The sequence below is a fragment of the Erpetoichthys calabaricus genome, chromosome 2 (genome assembly GCF_900747795.2).
Source record: "Erpetoichthys calabaricus chromosome 2, fErpCal1.3, whole genome shotgun sequence".
Classification (NCBI taxonomy): Eukaryota; Metazoa; Chordata; class Cladistia; order Polypteriformes; family Polypteridae; genus Erpetoichthys; species Erpetoichthys calabaricus.
The window spans coordinates 307,566,113-307,592,745 of record NC_041395.2 but is presented as its reverse complement, the minus strand read 5'-3'; the positions used below and the strand labels follow the sequence as shown (position 1 = coordinate 307,592,745).

Here is a 26,633-nt window from a genome sequence, read left to right as displayed (position 1 = left end):
TCTTAACCTGTGGGGAAGGGGAGACAGAGGAATTATCAATAACAAATGAAAAATGTTCAGTTTTGGATAATGTTGATTTTGTACCAATGAGGAGAACCTCAGTTTTGTCACTATTTACAGTAATTTAAGAAAATTTGAAGAAAACCAGGATATGATTTCTGCTATGCAATCAGTAAGTGAGGAGGGTGGAAAGAAAGCAGTAGGTTTGCTAGTGAGATAGAGCTGGGTGTCATCAGCATAACAATGAAAGCTAATGTTATATTTACGAAAGATATTGCCAAGGGGAAGGAGGTAAATAATGAAAAGGAGGGGCCCCATTATTATTATAAAAGAAAATCTTGAGACAAGACTATTGCCAAGAGATTTTTTCAAGTCCCGCCCTCCTCTCAACCATTTTCAACCACGCCCACAGTCCTCTCACCTCTCATTCGTGTGAATGTTTTTGTCAGACACAGATCCTGCACTCTCAGCTCTTATAAATTTTTACCTTTTCCTCACTTTAAGTTCCCAATAAAAGAAGACTTATTATGTCCAAATCTTATTGATGAATTTCATCCCAAACGGTTATCAACTGAAGAAATGAGTACACGGGCAACCCTAGCACCGAGAAACGATGAAGTCAAATGAATTAATATAAAAACTGTCGATCAGTTACACGACAATGACATGTAAAATTTTAACAGGCAACAAGAAAGGTAATGTAGTACATCTTCTGCAGATAACATTAGACATCAAAGGAGATCCTGATATGCCATTCATATTAAAACGTTTACAATTTCCCGTTGGAATAGATTTTTCTATTACAATTAACAATTCACAGGGACAAACATTCGAAAAAGTCAGTTTTATTTTTAGAGAGAAAGAAACAATATTCACTCACGGGCAGTTACACGTTGTGTTGTCACGATGTAACTCCAATCAAATTTCAATGTGATATTGATGAAAAGTTAATTTAAAAAATTGTTTTTACTGAAGTTTTACAATAAAAAGTTTAAAAAGTATTTGCATGTTAATTTCAAAGCCAAACAGAACAAAAATGTATAACGCAACGAATACCTCTAACGCAGCATGAAGCATAATTTTCGTTCAATTTATAAAATTTGACTATTAATTACTCATTGTAATGTAAAATAGTTAGTTCTATTATGCTATGTAACAATTCCCATGAAAATAACAATCTGTTTAAATTGTACATTCGCTTCCCCATACATGAGCAGCAGATCTGCGAAGTGGCTAATGTGTAGCGCCCGCCCGGGGGCATGATGAGTGAAGTGAACAGGGAGCAGAGCCCCCTAGTATTATATAATATAATATTTAACAAAGTTTACTTGAATAGGTATTTATGTGCATTATACTGTATATTTTTGTAGGAAATGCTCATGTGAGAAAGTGAGTACACAGCATTAAATACTTTTTCGATTTCAACATATGTGGACATTCTTAGATTTGAGCATTTCAACAATATCTTTAGATAAAGCTAATGTAATTGAAAAAATAAACAAAGAAAATTGGACTTTGCAAAAATGTATTCAATGAAAAATGAACAGATATGCACTTTTCATCTATATAATGAACAAGTACAGGCAGTGTGGTGTACTGGTTAATGCTTTGGACCCTGAGATTGTGGGTTCAAATTCTGTTACTGACATTGTTGCAATGAGCAAGTGGCTTGACCTGCCTGTGCTCCAATTGGAAAACCAAAAGAAATGTTACATCATAAATGTTGTGAGAAATCAAGCAAAATGACACCTTTTATTGGTGAACTAAAAAGATTACAATATGCAAGCTTTCGAGGCAACTCAGGCCCCTTCTTCAGGCAAAATGTGAGAAATGTTGTAAGCTGCATGTCATGTTGCGATTTCCAGTTTTAATTAAGCTTCAGTCTTTTGACAGATGGTCTCACATTATCCTCAGGAACTCTCTGATACAATAAAGGATTAACAGTAGATACTCTGATGACCCTGATGCAGCAAAGCAGTCCAAAACCATAACATTTCCACCATCATGCTTTACAGATGATATCAGGTTCTTCTTGTCAAAATGCTGTCTTTGATTTTGGATAAAGATGTCTGCTGGTACTTTGGCTAAATAACTCTATTTTCACCTCATCTGTTGAGAGCACGTTGTTCAGAAGTCTTGGACTTTGCCTAGGTGTTCATGGGCAAACTTTGCTCTTGTCCTGATGTTCTTTCTGAATAACAACACTTTCCTCCTGTCACACCTCCCATGATCTAATATGTGCAGCCTTTCTAATGGTAGACTCACACACTCTGACATTAACAGAGGTAACAGCTCTCTGTAGGTCCCATGATAAAATTCTGAGGTTCTTAGAGACTTCTTTTAGCATCTTGCATTTTGTTCTTAGGTTGAACTTGTTGTTGGTTATTTTCCAGTTGATTTTCCTGGTATGATTTCTCAGGCCTTCCTGAAACTAGAAACCTAATTTTGACATCATTTTGGAGGTTTTGTCACCCAAGGAATCTAATTCTGTAACCTGAATTTGAACTGGAGCTTTCATATTTTCTACTGCCTCTTCTGACACTATTCTATTTTGGCAACAGGTACTGCAATTTTGCAGAACTTGCATTGCCGTCTCCATGATATTGTCTCCCATGATACATTGGGTTGTAGCTGCTTGTAATATCATCAGGTGCGCAGGTATAAAGAGCCCTCAAAGAGTCATTTGATATCCGAGATTGGACCAAATATAGCAGTTTTACTTCTGACAATCTTGGCTGCTGGTTTGTTGACACAAGTACTGCCTCTCGACTTTGATTTTCGATGTGTGATTTGGCTTTGACAATTGTCTCTTTTCACTTTCAGTTTTGACCCTTGCTGTGCCATTTTACTCCGTTCTTTCTTCTGATCCTCGCTCTCTGTCTTGGACTGACTGCTCGTTTTGAAGTCAGTACAGTTCTGAAAATCCCCTCCCATCATTAGCCCCCTTTGTGAAAGTCTCAGAGAGTTCGCTCAATCAAGGATTGGTGATCACTTTAAGAACAAAGAGTAAACCAAACTAAATGCCTGAGGTTTCTGATAAGGTCCTCTCTCATGATGCTCAAGGCATTTGCTTCTGATCTACTGCACCTGATTATATTTTTTGATATTTGAGGTATTTGTAAGGGGTGTACGTACTTTTTCAACATGTGAAAATTTGCATTTATGTTTATTTAAATTATATTCAATGTACTGCAAAATGTAAATGTGGCATGATGTTTAGCATATTAAATCACCTTTAACTATAGATACTGTTTAAATGAAGAACACATCTTGATATGTCTACATATATTAAAAACGAAAAAAAAAACATTTCATGGTGTGCACTTACTTTACATTTTATGTGCTGTAGTGGACTGGCACCCTGTGTAGGAGTAGTTCATGTCTTATGCTAGATGCCATGGGGATTGAGATAACATTCTGATCCTGTTTTCTATATAAGAATAAAGTGAACAGAACTTAAATGAACAGGGGAATCCTCCATTCAAAAGGCATTTATCAAAATGTACAATATTGGTGTTTGTCTGTAAGTTTTCCATGTAGTCTTTAAAGTCAGTGTAGTGTAGAAGCAGAGTCCTGCAAACTATTATGGCTCTCACTGCACCACAGAGAAGAAGCCATTCAGTGCAAATTAATAAGGAAACACTTGTACTGTCCTGTAATATCAAGTTTCTTAGTAGATTGCTTACTCTTAAAATTTACTATATAGAATAAACTGTCTTTGTTTAAAATAACACTTTTAATATTTTAAGGACAGCAAATCACCTCTGTTCTTTTTTTCAATCAATGACACCAAATATTAGAGATTTTCAATCATACAGCTATCACTGAAAATCGTTGTTTATGATTAGTTTTCAATTTCACTGCACTGGCGCTTGGAGATAGAAAATAAACAGATTATTGAGCCTCTGAACAGGTTTAAAGCAGAAAGTATTCCCTGCGGAAGGGCTTATCTTTTATTGAACCTGTAGGCAATCATATTATACCTCAAACAATGAGTCTATGAGTCTGTACCAGGTGATAACTAGTTCAGAAGTCGGAAGAGCAGGAAATTTATTTTAGAAATTACAAGATGACTGAAGGTAAGACCACTCTGGGGACCTCTATTCAAACTCTTGAGAAAAAGAGCAATGAATTAGATGAAGGTGAAAGAAAGCTAGTAAAAAAAAATAAACACTACGTACAAAGAGTTGTGTATTAATTTTCATTTTTACCTTTTGCTGTGCATCAGGTTCACTTAGCATTTCATAATTTGAGCACTTTGCACCTCAGTGCATTTGTGGTGAACTCTCTGAGGATGGCAGCTCCAGCACCTCATTGCAGTTTTTCTTTTTAATGTTTCTGTTTTTTGGTGCCTAATTTCTCCTACCCAAATGATTTTCTAATCACTAAATCATTATTTCTAATAAACAGATACAGATAGATATTGTTAATATTACTGAATATATATTTTCATGTAATAAGTCTGTTACAAAGTGTCTGCATTGGTGGGTTCTAACGTTTCAGAGCTTAATGGACCAGAGTTCAGTTGTCCGTCTTAATTATGTTCACACATTCTCACAGTATCTTTGTGGGTTTTGTCAAAATATTTTTATTGCTTAACATAACATTACATTTATTTATTTGGCTGACACCTTTATTCAAGGTGACTTACAACATTTATGATACAATTGGTTACATTGCTTTTTCTGGCTTTCCAATTGGAGCACAGGCAGGTCTGGTGACTTGTTCATGGTCGCACAATGTAGCGGAATTTGAACCCTCAGCCACAGGGTTTGAAGTCCAATGCCTTAACGTCTATGCCACACTGCCTAAGACTCTCCAGCCATCTATTTTTCGTGGTCACATGAAGCTGGAATTAATCCCAGGCAGGACTCTTCCCTAAATGGGGCAGTGCTCCCTCACGCAGGAGCAAGTTATAGTCACTGGTTAATGCAAAACAAGGTCTAGTGGTCTTGGATCTGTTCCACTCTTACCCGCCATCTGAACCTCAGGCTTTGCCCTTCAGTTTTTCAGGCTGAGACTAACCGTTTAATTTTTGCATTTTGGACTCTGTCTCCCCTCCTCTTTGTGATTATTATGAACAAGAGGTTAAAGTGCATTCACGGCTTGGAGAGAAAGCTTAATGGTTGCGTTTCTGCTGTTTGCAGATGACAGTTTACTGCTTTATTGTAATGAAATTGAGATTTCAATTAGCCTGGCCAACACAGAAGTCTTTGTGTTTTCTAGTAGATGAGTTGCATGTTGACTACAAGTAAGGAGATGGAGGATTAGGCAATACTAAGTAACAAAGAATAAAGTAAGGTCCGATGGTCAGGGAGGACAGAAAAAACAAAAAATAAATCCAGAGGGCTGGAGAAAAAAAAACAAAATTTGCAGGGTGTCCGAGTCCACGAGACCGCCCAGCCCACACTAGGCATTCTCTCTAACATAAATGATCTCAATCGGTCTTCATGGTTTTCAGGCTTCACGTGGACAAATTAGACGATGATGGTCATGTGGACCTCTAGCCTTCAATCCATCAATGTAGGGACTGCATGGTTCTCCACCACAGAAAACCGATAAAAGAACAGCAGAGAAAATAGGAGTTAGTGCAGATTTTGGAACCATGGAAAAAAAAAAGATAATTATTCATGAGCAAGATTAGAGTTGCCCATGACTTTGACAAATAAATCAGTGCAGTAGCAGTGCTTTTGAGGATGTTGTACCAGACTATGGCGGTGATGTCAGTCCTCGAATGAAGCTTTCAATTTACTGCTTGGCCTACCTCCTCAGCTTCCCCTATGGTCATGAGCATTGAGAGGTGAAGAAAAGAGACTTTGAGAACAAGTGGTCAAAATGAGATTCCTGTGTAAGGTTACTGAGTTCAATCTCTGTGATAGGATGCTTGGCAATATGGAAGAACCTCAGAGTAGAACTATTGTTTTTTATGGATTGAGAAGAACCAGTTGAGATGATCTGGACATGTAGTTAGGGTTCCGTCAGGTGCCTCCCATGGAGACCCACTGGAGGAACTGAAAAAAATTAAAGACACAGAAGCAAGCTGTGTGTGTTGCCATGGCATTCTCACCAGGAAAGGGCAAGTGAAAATGAATGAATGAATGAATTAACCTGACCTTAACGGGAATGTGGAAGGAAACATTAAGTTATTAGATGAAAACCCAAGTGAACACAGGGAGAACATGCTGCTACCACTAACCAGGCCAACATTTGCTGCTCTACTGATGTTCAGATGATAGTCTTTGGACAGACATATGCCTCATTCAGGGCTGGTTCCTGCTTCACTATATGGGCTTAAAAAACAGATGGAGCCATCTTTTTTTTCCAAAAGTTAAAATTATACAATTGCGATATGAAAATGTTTCACCAGTGTTCAAACATAGTTATCAATACAAAACAATTAAAATATGAATTTCTGTGACAAGCCACATCACAAAATAAAAAGTTATACATACGGTTTCTCATTATTTAACACTTTATAGCATTTTCTCATTTTTAATAGTTAAAGGGTGTACTTATCTGTTTTTGGGCAGCATGGGGGTTGGTACACAGGACAGGCATTCGTTGTAATGTCATGTGTCCATAAAAGGTACACAGAAGCTTGGGCAGTGGTCCGTCTTGAAGTGTGAGTCTGGTAGAGACGTATGTACACCAGAGGCAGGGGGTCAGACACGGGACTGTCATCCATTGGTTCAGCAGTGCACAGCGTGTGTCACGTCATTACATGAGCCCTTGTAGCATCTACTGGGATTGGACAGGCAAATATCTGTGGTGAAATAACACGCCTGCACGGACGCTAGGGGTCATCTATGGGCTGATGTGAGCTACAAATCATTTAGGGTGTAGTAAGGGTTGAGAGAAGTTGTGCTAGAGAGACACCTTCTGAGTTACTTACAGTGTGGAGGCAATCTGAGAAGGAGAGGTGGTGAGCTGGAGGAGTGGTGCTTAGGGTTTCACTTTGATTTTTAAATTGTTGTTTTGTGAGTTTTTGTTGTTTATGTTTTCATTTACAAAGGACTTCTTTGACTTATTTATTTGCTTATGGAAAAAGAAGCTGTGCACAGTTGTACATTGTCCTTTATTTTCCACTTCTAGTTATTTTGGACTGCTTATTTTCAATGTGCCAGTTATGGATGAAGTCATTTTACTGCATGACGCCTACTTTGATTGATGATTGTATTTGGACTTTGCATAGTTTTGTAATAAAGGACAGTACTATTTGCACCTTTTTAAGTGTCTGTGTGCATCTCTCACTCACTGTTGGTCTTCATTAGGATTACAAACTTCTAGCAGCCCAGTGTCCCACGTCATGCTAAGAGTCCAGAAGCATGTGTGATATTGCATTCCCCTGACACTACAATGGAAAAAAGTAGATGTGGAAGTATACATTAAAAAAATGGAAGGATAAAGACAATTAACTTGGAAATGTAAAATTACAGATACCTTAGTTGATAATTACAAAAACTGAAAACAAGGAAGGAAGAAAATATCTTGAAGTTCAAATCAGGAATGACCAAGGTCAGGTTGTAAACAAAAGGAAAAGAAGCTTTAAAGTAATGGCGGCACATGGCTGTGTGGTTATTGCAATAAAGCTGCTCCAACTGGGTACCTGCTTGGCATGAGAGGGTTTCTGTGTGGCCCATTTGTTCTAATCTTTTGACAGAGATTACAGATGGTTGTCAACTTGAATTTCACACTGGGATTTTTTTAAGAATGCTTAGGAGAGCTATTAGTCAAGTGATGTGTAGAATATTGATAAATGTGCCAGTAAGGAGGTGATAGCAAGGATCGGATCTGCACTGAAGGACCCCCTGCTGGATTGCCTTCAAGTAGGAGTTCAAAAACGGACCCTTTGGTGTTGAGTGGAAAATCAAGGCCCACTACAAAAAAGAAGTCAAGACACTGATTTTAACAGTATGAGGGATTTGAACTTCACGTGCCCTGAGACGATATACTGAATCGCAGAACATGAATGTCATATATAAATTTACAAAAGTAGAACAGGTACAGTGGGGGGTATTATAGTAGCATAGCATTTATCACTGCTACCTGTTAAACTTGTTCAGACTCAGTTTCCAAGTTTGTCACTGCGTTTGCAATTTCTCTCTGTCTCTCTCAGTGTGATACTGTTCAGGTATCCCAGCTTTCTTCAACATCAGAGACACACACATGTAAGGTAAACTGGGAGCTTGACATTGTCTTGGTGTGAGTGAAAGTGCATTGTGATGGATTATTGTACAATCTATGACTGCTTCCTGCCTTATGATGCTCCCTGGAAAAGCTCTGGCTTACCACAACCCCATAACAGAAAGAGAAGTCTGCTATGGATGGATTCATGGATTGAAGATGACCTAAATATTCACCAGTGGCTATCACATCACCATTTCTGCTCTTTCTTGTGCTCTTTTTTTCCCAGGAAAAAGACAGATTGTATATGGAATTGAAGCAAGTACTGGCCCGCCATCCAGGCCTTGATGTTGCAGAGAAGATAAAAAATTATCAGCATACACTAAGGGAAAAGACCAGAAAGCTGAAGGTGAGTTTCACCTTTCTTCATGTATTTTAATCTTTGATGTACTGTCAGAGAAATCCAGTTAAAACAAAGAAGGACAACACTTCATGGTAATGCATAGGTAATTTATCATGACATTGGCCAATTACACTAAAGGTTGCCAAGTTTTATTATTAAGTGGTAATAATACACAAGAAAGTCAATAATAAATACAGAAATAAGCCTAATTATGCTGTTACTATTCACAAATAGCACAACTTTCTTCTTTTAATTATACTGTAACTTAGATTATCACTGGGCAATATTTGGTGTAATACATGATGATCTAGGTGGCAAATAAATCAATAACTAATTCATATTTAACCTCTTTATTATTGAACACTGAATCTACAGTACGGATTGTAGCAGCACGGTTGCTTCACATAGCAGCACTAGAAAAAATCCAGAAGAGAGCCATTGTGCCTGATTCCAGGACTGAGATGGTGTCCTGTGAGGAAAGATTAAAAGAGCTGAGCCTTTTCAGTTAAAGCAAATGGAGAGGTGACATGACTGACATGTTTAAAATAATGACAGGAATCGGTAGATTGGATTGAGACTGTTATTTTAAACTGTTCATCAAGAACACAGGGACACATTGGTCAGGATACATTTCGGACAAACATTAGAAAGTTTTTATTCGCACAGAGAACCACAGACACATGGAATAAGTTACTAAGTAGCGTAGTCAAGAGCATGTGTGGATTTGATGTTGAAAATCTGAGTACATCAAGCAACAGGAAAATGCGTATACCCCCAAAAAAATAAGATTTATGAAAACTTGCATATTATATTTGTACGCAATTTACCTTTTTATAAAAGGCAATCATCTTGTAAATGTATATACATGAACACACCTTGAGCCCTGCCTGGTTGTCACACTGAAATAACCATACATGGACCAAACTAATCAACCTTATACATACTGTATGTAATAAACAGCTTTACTTGTAAGATGAGACAATTGTGACAAGAAAAAAAGAGGTAAAAAGTGAAACTTTGAAGAGTGAGAGATGGAAGATCTGGGGCCTCATGTATAACGCCGTGCGTAGAACTCACACTATAACATGGCGTAAGCACAAAAGCGGGATTGTGCGTACGCACAGAAAAATCCAGATGCAGGAATCTGTGCGCACGCATACTTTCACGTTCTTCCACTACATAAATCCCGATTTGCGTGAAAAGTAACGCACGTGCATGCGCCTTCTGTCCCGCCCCAACTCCTCCCAGAATTACGCCTCTTTGAATATGCAAATCAATATAAATAGCCTTCTGAGAAAAGACAATGTGAAAAGCACAGGGGAAAATATAAGAATTTCAGCGAATACCAAGTGGAGGCAAAGGAAAAACGTACTATTTGTTGGTTTAAACAGTGGTATAATCAAATTCACAAAGTCGCACAGTGCCCGAAATAAAAAAGAAATCACATATCAAAGTCGCTGTGAAAAGGCAAGTTGTAGCCCACCGTCTGAGTGTCATATGAAAGCGTATTAGGGAACAAACAAAAAACATAGGCACACAGTGGGAAAAAAGCACGAAATGTCAACTTTAATCTCGAAATTTCTTAAAATCGTTTATTTTACTACCGTAGTTTCTCAAGTAGCATGTTAAATGCTTTTTTCTGTGTTTGATCTTCTATGTGCTCTATGTGTGTGAATCACTACGTGCTTCCGTTCTTTCTCTTTCTCCGACAGGACACAGACTGGGCGGCACGGTGGCGCAGTGGGTAGCGCTGCTGCCTCGCAGTTGGGAGATCTGGGGACCTGGGTTCGATTCCCGGGTCCTCCCTGCGTGGAGTTTGCATGTTCTCCCCGTGTCTGTGTGGGTTTCCTCCGGGCGCTCCGGTTTCCTCCCACATTCCAAAGACATGCAGGTTAGGTGGATTGGCGATTCTAAATTGGCCCTAGTGTGTGGGTGTGTTTGTGTGTGTCCTGCGGTGGGTTGGCACCCTGCCCAGGATTGTTTCCTGCCTTGTGCCCTGTGTTGGCTGGGATTGGCTCCAGCAGACCCCCGTGACCCTGTGTTCGGATTCAGCGGGTTGGAAAATGGATGGATGGACACAGAATGCATTACATTCGAGATATTACAGCTCTCTGAATAATTAAAATACTGAGATGTATACGTGATATCATTTTCATGATGATAGGAATGAAAGCATGTTATTAAACATGGGAACACGGTGGCGCAGTGATTGTTCATATCTCACGCAAGAGGCTTGTTGCACCATGTGTGACCTTCGATGAAATAATTTATTACAGAAGTACTGTCTCTTTCAAACGTACTAACCTCCAATTCCTGTCTATACTTTTCTTTCTCCAATCGCCACACAATCAGCTCTGTAATAGACGTGAAGCCATTTGTAAGCTTAGAACGCCGATTCTTCAAAACTTTTAAGGAACATTGAAATATCTTCGTAGTACATGTTTAATTATTCTATTCGTCTATCCTTCCAGTGTCGCGTCAGCACCAGCAAGAATACAGCGCAAGGCAGAAGCTATCCGTTAACTAGCTAGCGCTGCGGCACCGTGTCCTCACATGTTTAATTATTAGCAATACAGATTATTTAAATGAAGTTAAAGTTTTATCTGTATACTATAAGCAACATATTTTGCTGCATTTCATCTTAAAAATGATATTGTCATCATACGCGCTTTATAAAGTAGCGCAGGTTGTGCAATATTATAACTGTAGTGCAAGTTTACAGTGAGGTGATTGAGTGCGTTTATAGTTCTTGGGATGAAACTGTTTCTGAAACTCGAGGTCCGTACAGGAAAGGCTTTGACGCTTTTTGCCGTGGTTGAGGTAGTGTGTACTTGAAACTGTATACCGAAAATTCTCTTTCCGATCATCTGCTGCTGTGATTCACACTCAGATACAGTGATATAAATACTCCGAGTGGTGCAGTGAGAGTAATATGGAAAAAGATGATCCGCAGTGGCAACCCTTAACGGGAACAGCAAAAAGAAGAACAAGATGCAGTGAGCGTAACAACGCTAAAGCAGTTCTGGTATTTGGAATACTATGGCTATTCCCTGGCCCATTATATTGCAGCAGGTTAATTACAATCAGATGTATTACACTAATAAACAATATGCAGTTAATTTCAGTGTATTTATAAAGCCGCGTCAGGAATGTGGAGCTAAGAAAGAAAGGATGAGCACACAGGAACAGTAGTTTGACCATTCTGTGGACCATTATATTGTTACAGGTTAATTACAATCAGATGCATTAAATTTATGAACGATATGCGGTTAATTTCAGTGTATTTGATAAAGCCGCCGCCGTGGATGTGGATCTAAGAAAGGGTAACCACACAGGAACAGTAGCACTGCTTTGACACTGGGTGCCGCCAGTCTGCAAAACCGGGCGGATAAATTGCGTACGCCAAGGAATGAGTTACCGTGGAAATGTGCGTGGCTTTACGCCAAGTTTAGGTTTTATACATCGCGATTTGAGCGTGGAAAGGTTCGTACGCAACATTTCTGTGCGTACGCACCGTTTATACATGAGGCCCCTGGTCTCTGAAATAGAGGCAAGCAAAGAACTTTTATTTGGTGTCCTAAGCGCGGGTGTCACCAACAGGCACAAATATGTTGAATGGTAACATGTTACTGCTATAAAAGAAAGACGAGACAAGATTATTGCCAAGAGATTTTTTCAAGTTGGTAGAGGGTGTCCCCTCTCAACCACTTCCACTTAACGGCCCAAGCCCACAGTCCTCTCACCTCTCATTTGTGTGTTTGTTTTTCTTAGACACAGTTCCTGCGCTCCCAGCTCTTATCAATTTTTACGTTTTCCTCACTTTAAGTTCCCAACAAAGGAAGATTTATTATGTCCAAATCTTATTGAAGAATTTCACCCCGAAGGTTTATCAACAGAAGAAATGAGTTCACGGGCAATTCTAGCACAGAGAAACGATGAAGTCAAACAAATGAATGTGAAAATTGTTGATCAGTTACACAGAAAATTGGTTAAATATGTATCAATAGACTATGCTGAAACAGTTGGTGGTAAAGGTGCGGAAGATGAAATCATCAACTTACAATATCCCGTAGAATATCTACAACCGTTAACACCGTCCGGTCTACCACCACCCAAATTACAGTTGAAAGAAGGATGTATCGTAATGCTATTGCGTAATTTATATCTGAGTGATGGGGCTATGCAATAGGAAGATTATTTGTATTCAAAATTGGTCAAACAATTCTGACATGAAAAATTTTAAGAGGTGACAAAAAAAAGGTAATGTAGTATATCTTCTGCAAAAAACATTAGACACCAAAGAAGATCTTCATATTCCATTCGTATTAAAACATTTACAGTTTCCCGTTAGAATAGCTTTTGCTATGACAATTACGTTTTACTATTTTTTACTATGGTTAATTACTTGCTGTAATGTAAAATAGTTAAGTCTATTCTGCATATGTAACAATTTCCATGAAAATAACAATCTGTTTAAATTGTAAATCCGCTTCCCTATACGCGAGTGGCAGAACCGCAAAGTGGTTAGTGTCTAGAGACAAAGAAATGGATCACTTGTCTCCAGCAGAGTGTGAGTATAACTGGATTCTGATTTTGATCTGTGAATGCCATCTGTAATCAGAGATGCCTTATTATGCAGCATTATTAGGAGCATACAGATGTGGTAGATGAGAGAGCTGCAAAGGAACCAGATAAAACACTTAATATACAGTACACCTTAGAGTGAAATAACCATGCTATAGTGTAACACATACAGTTGTCAGTAGGTGAATAGTGTCTAGAGATCCAGGTCATTTGGCTTCATGTCAATGAGTTTAGAAGGTAGGAGATATTTTTTCTGTGCCCTGTTAAAATAGCACAGAGCATGCAATCAGCACAGGAGACATTCATTGGCTGGTAGAGCAGCCTTCTACTTGACACATCCAGACATTGCCACCTCCATTTGAGGACTCCACAACTGAACATGCAAGAGAATATGAACAGGTATAGCTCGATTTTGGGATGTCTGTCTTTCTAATGCTGGGAGCAACTCAGCACATCGTTCCAAAAGAATGGCTCTTAAATGCCTAAACTGGCTCATTAGACAGTCATCAGCATGGGCAAAAAAGCCTACCAGTCCCTAATAGCATCTTCCCTTCATGTATAACCATTTGTATAGTCTTCAAGCAGTACCAAACAAGCCATGTGTCAAACCATTAGTCTATGAATGGCCTGAACCGAAGAGTGAATCACATTAGTTTTTTTTTTACTTAATTCAATCATTGACAACAAGAGATTGCTTTGGTTTCTAATTCTGAGAAGTTACAAAATTTAGCAGAAACAAACTAAGGAAAACCAAAGCAAATATGCATTATTGGCCCTCTTAAAAAGCAATTAAAATAGTCTATACAAAATATTCATCAGTTTTGTGGCTTAATATGTTTGTCACATCAACACATATTATAATAATGGCTCTGTGATATGCATTAGTATAACCATGAGCCATCATTTAGCTGGTTTGACTTATTTCCCTACTTGATCCTGATGATTGTCCTTTCCAAGTTTCTCCACAATGTTCTGACATTGGTCAGTGTTGCTGTAAATATACACAAGTTTTTTTTTTCGGGCCTATTTTTGTGCATGTGAAAGTTTTATATTTCTGATCCGAGGACTTAAGAGACCTACAAAATGGGCTGAATGGCCTGTTCTTACTGAAATGTTGCTAATGTTCTAACATCAATGAGAACTTTGCTTATACTTTCTTAAGTCAAATGTATCTAGTATATTGGAATCTGTATTCATATTTGACAGTCAATGTCATTTATAGTGTTTCTGTTTACATCTTAGCTATTAAATTTGTAAGAAATGACACATAAAGATCATAAACATTTGGGATACCAAAATGTTAACCCCATATAACTGTGTGAAAAACAAAACATGTGTCAATACAATTATGGTTGGCACGGTGGCGCATTGCTAGCGCTGCTCCTTGATAGTAAAGAGACCAGGGTTCGCATCCTGGGTCCTCCCTGCGCAAAGTCTGCATGTTTTCCCCGTGTCTGTCTGGGTTTCCTCTTGGTGCTCCGGTTTCATCCCACAGTCCAAAGAACTGGTGATCCAGATTGGGGTGTTTGTGTGTGTTCACCCTGTCCTGGGTTTGTTCCTATCTTGCGCCCTATGCTAGCTGGGAGAAACTCCAGCAGACCCCCGCGACCCTGCTCAGGACTATGTTAGAAAATGACTGACTAATACAATGTCTTCTCCAGTTGTGAACTGACGTAAGATAGCACATGTTCCATTTTTGAGGATTTCTGGCAGGAAGAGGCGGATCCAGGTGGGCAAACTCTAGAAGTGATGTCAGTAGTGGTATAATTGTCAGTCTTGTGGTAGGAAAAGAAAAGACATTAATAGTATCCCCTGGAGCGGAGGGATATTACCATCTCCAGAGCCTTTAAGTGGTCCCCTATTTGCACACGAGTGACACATTCTTCATGTAATATGCGTTGAAAGTTGTTATTCTCTGTGTCCCTGACTTGGAGCAACTGGCTTAAAGTGGAATGGAAGGGTAGATAGTTTTATTATTTTACATTGATAACCAATAAATCTGCCATTCAAAGTAAACAGTAAACTTATGAAAAGAGTACTTTCTTATATTGGTTGTTAAAATGTTTTGAGGTTTCCTGCTCTCCCAGGGGTCTATTAGGGTTCTCTTTGGGTGGTTTGGTTTCCTCAGATATTCGTATAATGTGTATATTATGTATGTTCCTCCCCCACACTATGCGACTCTTCAATTCCACCTGGGGGAGTAAACGTTAACATTATACAAAGTTATTGTCTGTTTTACCTGCATTTTTTTTATCACTCTTTAATTTAATATTGTTTCCTTATCAGTATGCTGCTGCTGGAGTATGTGAATTTCCCCTTGGGATTAATAAAGTATCTATCTATCTATCTATCTATCTATCTATCTATCTATCTATCTATCTATCTATCTATCTATCTATCTATCTGTTGATTACTTTTACATGCCTTGCACCCTTGCAGTCCAAATAGGTTTTGTTTACCTCAGATCCCTTTTTGTGATTTTAAAAAAGGGGTGGACGGTTGGATGAAATGGACTTTGTGAGTGTGTATCCTGCAATGAACAACCATTATGGCCTTGTGCTCTCTGTGATGTGTGTGGTGGGCTAATTGGTGATTCTAAGTTGGCCGTGTGTATTTGTGAGTGTGGGTGCGTTTTAGTGGGCCCTGAAATGAACTGACGGCCAGCACAGGGTTGGCCCCTGCCTTGCACAGTGCTGATGTGGTAGACTCCAGCCCCCACTGAAACCCTAATTTAGAATAAAAAGGCTTGAGAATGTTAGATCATTTTATGTCATTGTTGTTCATATTTTCTATGGTCTTCCCATTGTTTGTATAATGAATTGTGGAAAAGGAATGAATAATTCTTGAATTTAAAAATATTTGTAATGAAACTTGTAATGTTTACATTTTTATAGTATCATTTATCATCAGAATTGCTTCTATCAGAGAAGTATACATTTATATTTTTCTTTGAATCCCTTATTTACTTGAAACTGGTAAGTATGGCTATATATGGAAATGGATATACAAACTAAAAACAGAAGAATAAATATAACTAAAGTAAATGATTTGTCCATTTTGTAGGCTTTGGTGGCAGAGCTGAACATGCATGCATCTCAAACAGATGATTACAAACGTGAGATTGAGAAGCTAGACAAAGAACTACAAACAGTTAAGAAGAAGTACATAACTCAGAAGCGGAAAGAACAGAGGAACAAGTAAGAGATACTTCTATTTTGTACACTGAAATTCATTTTACAGTTTGAAAGAGTCATTTTATTGTATGTTAATCATGGCTGGTTAAAAATAAAAGTGACAAATAATCTCCAAAAGGCCCAGCATCCTCTTGATGTCACACTCTACTTCGTTTTGCCTCGGGGAGGCAGCTTGGCCCTTGTTGTACAACCACTCCCTGTTTGGTCACAATGCCATGTAACAACAAGAGAGCTATTAATAGCATTCATCGCCATCTGTCACCGACCTAGGATACCCTCTTACCCTTCACTCCACCAGGCATCCCACCAGTGAAGCTGGAGCATGAGGGACTAGTCTCTCTGGGTAACACTTTAAAAGGCACTTAGTGTTACTCAACAAGGTTTTAACAAAGGCTTTGTCTTTTCTTAGTAAGACCTTCAAAGCACCAATAAAGTGGTGTCAGAAAAACGACCAAAAGACATCGAGAAGGTTTGGGGCAGCCACCCATTTAATCGATTATGGCTGCAAAAGCTATCAAAGAACAGAGACATGTTCATTCAATCGAGTCCAAAACAGAACTGACTTCCAGGTAGCAAGATGGCAGCTTTAAAGGCCAGTAGCGGAAGTGATGTCATCCCGACCGGAACCAGAAGTGACGTCAGTGGCTGCCCCAGAGCCGGGTGGGATTTCCCTAGAATGGTCTGCAAAAGATCGAGAGGGAAAATTAGTGCACTCCGCCCCCCCCCCCCTGGTCTGGCATGGAACAACCTGTATTTAAGCCCTTTAGCTGTCTCCTAAACACACGTGTGTGACAGGGCCCCCCCCTTAGCCCAGACCCATCGGGTCGGGCGTCCTGCACCGAGAGGTCGTGAACACGGGAGAGAGCATCGGCATTGGCATGTAGAGAACCCTTCCGATGAATGAGCGAAAACTTGAAATGTTGCAAATCGAGGAACCACCTCGTGACTCGCGGGTTAGACTCTTTGTGTAGGGCCATCCACTGTAAAGGGGCATGGTCCGTGACTAGAGTAAACTCCCGACCCAAGAGGTAGTATCTCAACTGTGTGATCGCCCACTTAATCGCAAGAGCCTCCCTCTCCACTGCCGCGTATCTGGTCTCCCGATCCAACAGTTTCCGGCTCAGAAACATGATGGGGTGTTCAGCACCATCGACACTTTGGCTCAGCACTGCCCCTAGGCCTGTGTCCGAAGCGTCCGTCTGGAGAATAAAAGGCCGTGAAAAATCAGGTGCTTTTAAAACGGGTGCCGACGTCAGGGCCCTTTTTAAGTCACTGAAGGCTGCCTCAGTCATATCAGTCCATACCACAGTGTTAAGAGCCCTCTTCTTTGTCAAATTAGTCAAGGGCACGGCTCTCTCCGAAAAACGTGGTACAAACCGGCGGTAATACCCAGCTAATCCGAGAAATGCCTGGACTTGCCGCTTGGTTCGCGGACGGGGCCATGTCAAAATGGCTTGTATTTTAGAGCACTGTGGCTTCACCGTACCACGACCCACCAGGTAGCCCAAATACTTGGCTTCCTCCAATCCAAAGAAACATTTCTTTGGGTTGATACGAAGACCGGCTTCTCCCAATGTCCGTAACACGGCTCCAACGTGCTGTAGGTGTTCCTTCCAGGTGCTGGAATAGATGACGACGTTATCCAGGTAGGCAGCACTATACGTGTTATGGGGGCGGAGCACTTTGTCCACCAGACGCTGGAAAGTTGCAGGAGCCCCATGTAACCCGAATGGAAGGACACGATACTGCCAGTGCCCACTAGGGGTGCTAAACGAGGTTTTACCCTTTGCGGAGTCCGTTAAAGGAACCTGCCAGTACCCTTTGGTCATGTCAAGTGTGGTCAAGTATTCTGCCTGTCCAAGCCTCTCAAGGAGGTCGTCCACTCGAGGCATGGGATAAGCATCAAATAGTGAGACCTGATTAAGTCGACGGAAGTTATTGCAAAACCTCCAACTTCCGTTGGGCTTAGGAACCAAGACAATTGGGCTGGACCAGGGACTATGACTCTCCTCTATGACTCCTAGATCCAGCATGCGCTTGATTTCCAGTTCCACTTCTGCTTTCTTTGCCTCGGGAAGGCGGTACGGGCGTTCTCGGACTATGACCCCGGGTTCAGTCACAATGTCATGGGCAACCAGAGAAGTCCTTCCGGGGATTTCGTCAACCACCTCCGGGATGGACGAGATAACTATCTCTAGCTCCCGCCTCTGTCGGTTATTTAAATTAGACCCGAAGTTAAAGGTATTACTTTGAGCAAAAAGGGAGCGGGGCTGGCCGGAGGTGGGATCAGGATCCCTTTCCTTCCACGGTTTCAGCAGGTTCACGTGATATATCCGCTCTCTTGGTCGACGATTGGGTTGTTTCACCAAATAGTCGACGAGCCCTTTTCGCTCTTTAACTTCGTATGGCCCTTGCCAGTGGGCAAGTAGATTAGAGTGGGAGGTGGGAACCAATACCATGACTCGATCCCCCGGCTGGAACTCCCGGAGTGTCGTGCCATGGTCGTAATAGTGGGCCTGTGCTGATTGCGCCTCTTGCATGTGACTTTTTAATATGGTCAAATCTATCGCGTAACTGCGCGATATATTCCAAAATATTAGTTGTGGGAAGGGCCTCTCCTTCCCAACCTTCCTTTAGAATGTCCAATATGCCCCGGGGTTGTCGCCCATATAATAATTCAAAGGATGAGAACCCAGTTGAGGCTTGCGGGACTTCCCGGTAGGCAAAGAGTACGAGGGGGAGGAGCTGATCCCAATTCCTCCCATCCCCACTGACCACCTTGCGAAGCATCTGTTTGAGAGTCTGATTAAATCTCTCTACTAAACCATCGGTTTGAGGATGATACACCGCGGTTCTCAAGTGCTTTATTTTGAGTAACTTGGCCGTTTCCTTGAACGTCTCTGAGGTAAACGGCGTCCCTTGGTCCGTAAGGACTTCTTTAGGGATTCCAACTCGCGCAAAGACCTCCATTAGTGCCCGTGCGATTGCTTTAGAATTAGCTGAGCACAATGGGACAGCTTCTGGATATTGGGTCGCATAATCCACGAGGACTAATATATATTTATGTCCTCGGGCCGAGGGTTCCAGGGGTCCCACTATGTCAACCCCTATCCTTTCAAAGGGGACATCAATTAAGGGGAGGGGAACGAGAGGAGCACAGTCCCTCCTAGGAATTTGCCACAGCTGACATTCCGGGCACAAAACACAGAAGCGGCGAACCTCCTCGTTAATTCCCGGCCAATAAAAGCGGAGCTTAATACGCTCTAAAGTTTTTTCGGTGCCCAAGTGGCCTCCTAGGAGATGGGTGTGCGCTAACTCACAAACTTGCCGCCGGAAAGTTCGTGGAATTAGCAGCAACTTCCGCACTCCCCCCTCGTGCTCACTGACCCGATATAATAAGTCATTTTCTAACACAAAGTGGGGTCCTTGTGGCATGGGCTGATTGGTGCGTTGGCCGTTGGCGAAGACTACTACATTCTTTGCAAACTTAAGGGAATCATCATTCCACTGCTCCTTTCTAAATGATGCCGGTGTTTGTCTGAATTGAAAGCTCAGATCTGAGAGAGGGTCCGGGCTGACCTCAAGGGGCGGAGAGTCGTCCCGCTCTGGTGAGGTGCGGACTGATGACGTATTCGTCCGCGATGGGCCGGGAAGCTCTCCGTCCTCCTCGGGGTTTCCCATATCTCTCTCCACCGGCTGCGTACACGTTGTATTCCCATCGGTTACTAGGCCTAATTTTGAATAAGGCGAGATCAGTACTGCACTGCTTTTAATGTCAGACCAGTCCCGCCCGAGAATCACCACACACGGTGGATTTGGATGTACAGCTACAACGAGTTTTCGTAGTATTCCTCCGTGGCAGATGAAACACCGGGCGGAGTCATAGGCGCGGACATCTCCGTGTACACAGGTAATTCTGGTCTTTGTTTTTAACCACTGTCGCGGTAGTACATATCAGCAATCAACAACAGAAATGTTCCTGCCGGAATCAAATAAGGCTTCTACCTTGTGGCCATTTACTATGACCTCACCTTTATAAGCCAAAGCCAGGGGGTTTGAAAGCACACACAACCCATCCCTCTCTCTCTACTTACATTCCGCCTCGCCTCCGAGCGAGAACCACGCCCGCGGGATCGGGGACTCCGATGCAAACTCCGGTGTATGTCGAGAGGGCAGTGTAAGAGGGACGTAATCTCTACGGCTTCTACTTAAGGACCGTTCAGCCCTCTCAAATTGCGAGGCCGCCCTAGATGTTTCTATGAGCTCAATGAGCTCGTTTATGTTTGCAAATTCTCCCCAGACCGGCTGGGTGAAATGCTCTGGCAGGCTATTTATGAACAAAAACAGGCCACTTTTTTCACTACCTGAAAGGTGGTACATTCAGAGGGCCTTAACCAGCCGGCCACCTCTTCCCATAGAACGTCTAGCTGTTCTTGGGTAGACCGTTCAGGGTTAAACCTCCAGTTTTTAATTTTCTTCACCTGCTGGTCTGGGGAATGTCCACCTTCCTCTGGGACCTTAGCCCTGGTGGAACGGACAGCTCTCTCCTCCGAGAGAGCATAATAAGTCCCCATCGTATCCCCCATAGAGACCAGCCCATGTCTGTGTGTCCCAACGACACTCTCCCTATTCAATTGAGGTGACCCAGAGATAGACAAAGGGAGCGGAGTCTGCACCGGTTCTTTCCGAAACCCGAGACGCACTCCCCACCCGAAAGCTCGGCCCAGGTACTCTCCTACCTGGACATGATTCAGGTCCGGTCCCGTTCTCTTCAGGGATTCCTCCCTCCTGCCGACTACGCCACTGTCAGAAAAACGACCAAAAGACATCGAGAAGGTTTGGGGCAGCCACCCATTTAATCGATTATGGCTGCAAAAGCTATCAAAGAACAGAGACATGTTCATTCAATCGAGTCCAAAACAGAACTGACTTCCAGGTAGCAAGATGGCAGCTTTAAAGGCCAGTAGCGGAAGTAATGTCATCCCGACCGGAACCAGAAGTGATGTCAGTGGCTTCCCCAGAGCCGGGTGGGATTTCCCTAGAATGGTCTGCAAAAGATCGAGAGGGAAAATTAGTGCACTCCGCCCCCCCCTGGTCTGGCATGGAACAACCTGTATTTAAGCCCTTTAGCTGTCTCCTAAACACACGTGTGTGACAGTGGTTATTCATCTGTTTTTTCAATGAAGTATATTAAATGTGAGTTACTGTATATCGTAGCAAAAGAGCTTGTCAATACAAGGCTTAGCATTAATTACGATTTTGCATACCTGAAAATAAATTGTGGATTGTTGAGAACATTTTTGACTTTTACTTAACCTCCTTAGCATTATATTTACCACTGGATAAAGAGCCAAAAACACTGATTTTTTTTTTTAGCAAGAAAAAATATTATTACAGTCTGTGTACAAAGAAACATGTAAATATGAAAATGTCATCATAAATACATTAGGAAAGGCATGTCTAGTGACTACTGCTGAACTGATACAGAGTTAGTACACATGCTTTGTGTGACATGTTTTGAGACAGATAGCCCAGCATTGCAATTTGGACATTAGAATCATGTTTCTTTGTTCTTCTTTCTTATAATATTCTTTTCTTTTGCTTGTACACAAGAGGGCAGAATGACAGAGTGCCTGATCCACATGATCGATGCTGCAAATTGTGTTATTGCCCAAATATCACCCCTGGATGGAACGACAGTATCTGGGAGAGACTGTGGGCTCTTCTCATCTGTAGACTCTGTTCCACCATTCATCTGTATATCTATAAAACATTTAATTATATCCTGAAGTGCATTAAAGATATCTTAATTAGATATGCATTTAAAGAAATCTTTAAATCATTTTCAGATCTCCTCAAATGTTTAAAATATCTCTAAAATATTTAAAGTTATCTTGAAATGATTTAGAGATATCTTTAAATATTTAGAGATATCTTTAAGTTGGTGGTCTCAAACTCCAGTCCTGGAGGGCCACAGTGGCTGCAGGTTTTCATTCTAACCATTTCCTTAATTGGTGACCTGTTTTTGCTGCTAATTAACTCCTTTTCCTTTCATTTTAATGGACTTGTTTTTTAAGATTTGTTCCCTTCAATTTCTTCATAGTTCTTCTGAATTGCTTCATTTCGTTTCTTAAATAGCACCCAAACAGCAATGAATTGTGAAGTGAGTGAGCCAACAGAAGACCAAATAAGTCAGGGCATCAAACTCCAACCAGTTTCACTCCAACCAGATGTTTAATTAGGCTCTGATTCTTGTTGTTAATTAAACCCGTTCTTTAATTCAATGGCTTATTGCTGCTCTCATTGTGCAATAGCAGACATTTCTGAAATTGTTGATTTTCTCTTTACCAAGAGCACTGTTCAAATGTTTTGGGGACCTGAACAGATCAACATTCCTACTGAACCTGCTCGTTCCTCTTATCAAAACTATCAACTTTAAATTCTCATTTGTATTTAATTTACTTTATATCAACTATTACTGACACATCAAATATGACATGAAATGAACCCTTAATATTTCATAATATTAAGTATTGAAAATATGTATATCACTGCAAATAATCTAAGGTATCTGGTGAGAAAAAACAAAAAAAAAAAAATAGAACTACACAGAATTTAATCAAGTTTAATTAAACTTCAAATTCCGATTAATTTTAATTTCCAATTCTAATTCTTGTAGATTTTTTCAATGCTAATTACTTAGTTCCACTGGAATCGAAGAAGTGACCTCAGTCCTACTGTAAAAACATTTAAATAACTAATCATAGTTATGTATTAGTTTCTGATTATTATTTTATTGCATATTATTGTAATAATGATTTATTAGATTGTTAATACAAAAACTTACAGTAATTATTAAGTATGGTATAATTATAGAGTTCAAAACTATTACCAAAATTCTTAACAGTTTTATAGCAAACTTTTAAATAAACAAATTTTAAATTAATGCAGGGGTCTTGGTTAACATCTAATATATATTAATAGCCTTAAATAAATTTGTTACAGTTTGCAATCAACCCAAGAATTAGAATTTTAATCTAATCCCTTTTCAGTAGCAGTACATCCTTAAGTGTAATGATCAGTTAAAGTAAGGTGGACAAGACGGAGAAACACCTACAATTAGTAAGTCAAAGAGGCAATAATGACCTTAACGTTATGTACAGAATACAGTGCCTGGGGATGTTATCTCTCAGATCCAAAGTTCTGGGTTGAAGTCCCATAAAGTCCTGGGGCCTCATGCATAACACCGTGCATAGAATTCACAGTAAAACATGGTATACGGACAAAAGCGGAAATGTGTGTATGCACAAAAAAATCCAGATGCATAAATCTGTGCGTATGCCAACTTCTATGTTCTTCTGCTCCATAAATCCCTGGCAGCATGAAAAGTAACACTCGTGCACGGGCCTGCGGTCCCACCCCGACTCCTCCCAGAATAACGCCACTTTGAATATGCAAATCAATATAAATAGCCCCTTATGTTTTGCATTCTGTGAAAAGAAAATGCAAAACCACAGTGAAAAAGAAGAATTTCAGCAAATACCAAGTAGAGGCAAGGAAAAATGTACTACTTGTTGATTTAAGCAGTGATATAAACAACAAAACGAAGCTGATCGAGTGACAGAGTGGCAGAGAAAGTTTAAAGTTCAAGTTCAGAAAGTCACACAGTGCCTGAAATAAATAAGAAGTGATCAGATATCAAAGTTGCCGTGAAAAGGCGAGTCGTAGCCCACCGTCTGAGTGTCATATGAAAGAGTATTAGGGTACAAAGAAAAGAAAAAATACTGGGATACAGTGTGAAAAAAAGGTTGAAAGTTCCACTTTAATCATGTAGTTTATTTTGTCATTAACTTCATCTTAAAATCATTTAATAGTTTCTCAAATCTCATTGTAACTAAAGTGGCACGTTAAATGCTTCGTATTCTATGTACTCTTGTGTGTGTGAATCATTATGTGCTTCTTAAATGGGCTTTCTCTTACGCCAACAGGACACAGAATACATTACATTCATGATGTTACAGCTCTCTGAACAATTCAAATACTAAGATGTATACTTGATATAATTTTCATGATGATAGAAATTAAAGCATGTATAAAACATTGAGGCACGGTTCAGTGGTAGCGACAAGCTGGCGCCCCTTCCAGAAATTGTTCCTGCCTCCCACAAGATGCTTGCTGCAATGTACGTGACCCTCGATGAAATAATTTATTGCAGTACCATCTCTTTCAAATGTACAGTAATAACTCCCAATTCCTGTCCTTCCTTTTCTTTCACCAAGTAACCAATCACCACACAATCAGCTCTTTAATAAATGTCAAACCATCTGTAAGCTTAGAATACAGATTCTTCAAAACTTTTAAGGAACATTGAAATATTTTCATAGTTCATATTTAATTATTCTATCCATCTATCAATCCAGGGTCGCGCCGATCCCAGCAAGCATACAGCGTGAGGCAGGAATAATCCCTGAACGGGGCGTCAGCTCATCGCTGACGCTGCACCACTGAGTGACCTCGTATATTTAATCATTAACAATATACATTATTTAAATGAAGTTTAAAATGTATTTGTATAATGTAATATATGTATACTTTACTGCATTTCACCTTTAAAATTATATCAAGAGCTTCATGAAGATAGCGCCAGTAAATCTGAATCGACTTAGAAGCCAGTCGTCATCATCTGTAAATACACGCTCTCAATTGAGCTGAATTACTTTATTGTTATTGTATGGTACAATGAGATTCAATATGCAAATCCTCCATAAACTTATTTTCCTATAAAATGCTAAAATAGTAACAACAACAATAATAATAATAATAGGATAAAAACTGAAAAATATACAATATGAAAGCATAAGTGGCTCTGGTTGTGCAATATTACAACTGTAATGCAAGTTTACAATGAGGCAATTGTACTAATAAGTACAAACAGTTCTACTGGGAGCACTTGATGGACTGATTGAGTGCATTTAGAGCTCTTGGGATGAAACTGTTTCTGAACCGTGAGGTCCGTACAGGAAAGGCTCTAAAGCATTTACCGAATGGGAAAAGTTCAAATAAACTGTGCGCATGGCTGAGGCAGCGTGTGCTAGAAGTTGTACCCCGATAATTCTCCCCGCTTTTGACACAATCTGCAGTAGAGCTTTCCAATCAGCTGCTGTACAACTGTGATTCCACACTCAGATACAGTGGGTTAAATACTCTGAGTGGTGCACTGACAGTGACAACGCTATAACAGCTATAATATTTGGAATAGTTTGGCCATTTTGTGCACCATTATATGGTTACGGGTTATTTACAATCACATGCCTTAAACTAATAAACGATATGCAGTTAATTTCAGTGTGTTTAATAAAGCTGCATCAGGGATGTGAATCTAAAAAAGAAAGGGAAACCACACAGGAACAGTAGCACTGCTTTGACACTGGGTGCCACCAGTTTGCAAAACTGACATACGCAAGGGACTGACCTGGTGTGAAAATGTGCGTGGCTTTACGGCAAGTTTAGTTTTTTTTACATCGCGATGTGAGCGTGGAAATGGGCTTATGCAACATTTTTATGCGTACACATCGTTTATACATGGTCATTCTTTCTGAAAATTCCTGTTTTTATCACACATCCCCAAGACACAAACTTTAAGGAAACTGATGATTTGAAATTAGCCCTGTGTAGGTGTGTGCATGAGTGGGCCCTGCCATGGACTGTTGCCACATCCAGAGTTGGCTCCTGCCTCATTCCTTATCCTGGTACCATGTGACCCTGACTTGAATGAAGTGGTTATAACTGCTTTATGTTATGTTATGTTGTGTCATTCAGTGCTGATTATGGTTAACAGTATTTCTACTTCTGTCTGTTACTGCAGGGTGAAAAAGAATGAAGCGTCAGATACAGGACAGAGTTTACATACCGCCTTAACGGACAAAGAACTGAGTGCCGAATAAAAAATGTAAATTCAAAGGAGGCAGCAGTGCTACTATTAATGTTGCTAGTGAGCAGGCCTGAACCCAAGCCTCTCTCCCTGTGGAATTACTGTATAACACTCTTGAAAACTGATCTGACCCCAAAGCGCACACCCTCCACTTTGCAAAGTGTCCCTGTCTCCTTAACATCTTGCATCATTTACTGAAGAATAGCCAGGAAGCTGTTTACCTGGAAAATCACTTTACTCCCCTTTTAAGTAATGTCAATTGAACAGTGTCATCATTAGAACAAGAAGCTGGCAGTTGGTGCATGGAGTTCAAATCGCATAATGAACAATAAGTAAGTGTCCTCCAGGTAAAGTGGCTTGCTTGAGCTGCTTGTATGTGCAGTGATCACCTAGAAGT

At 40.3% G+C, this 26,633-nt stretch overlaps 1 protein-coding gene across 1 annotated transcript in view; it reads left to right on the top strand.

Moving 5' to 3' along the window:
• Positions 1 to 26,249, top strand: part of LOC114645624 (cilia- and flagella-associated protein 58-like) — a 69,432-nt gene extending 43,183 nt beyond the window's left edge. The window contains exons 11-13 of the mRNA XM_051922613.1: positions 8,414 to 8,533; positions 16,175 to 16,308; positions 26,171 to 26,249. Coding sequence (XP_051778573.1) covers positions 8,414 to 8,533; positions 16,175 to 16,308; positions 26,171 to 26,249 — 333 coding nt within the window. The remainder of the gene's footprint in view (positions 1 to 8,413; positions 8,534 to 16,174; positions 16,309 to 26,170) is intronic.
• Positions 26,250 to 26,633: the final 384 nt, after the last annotated feature.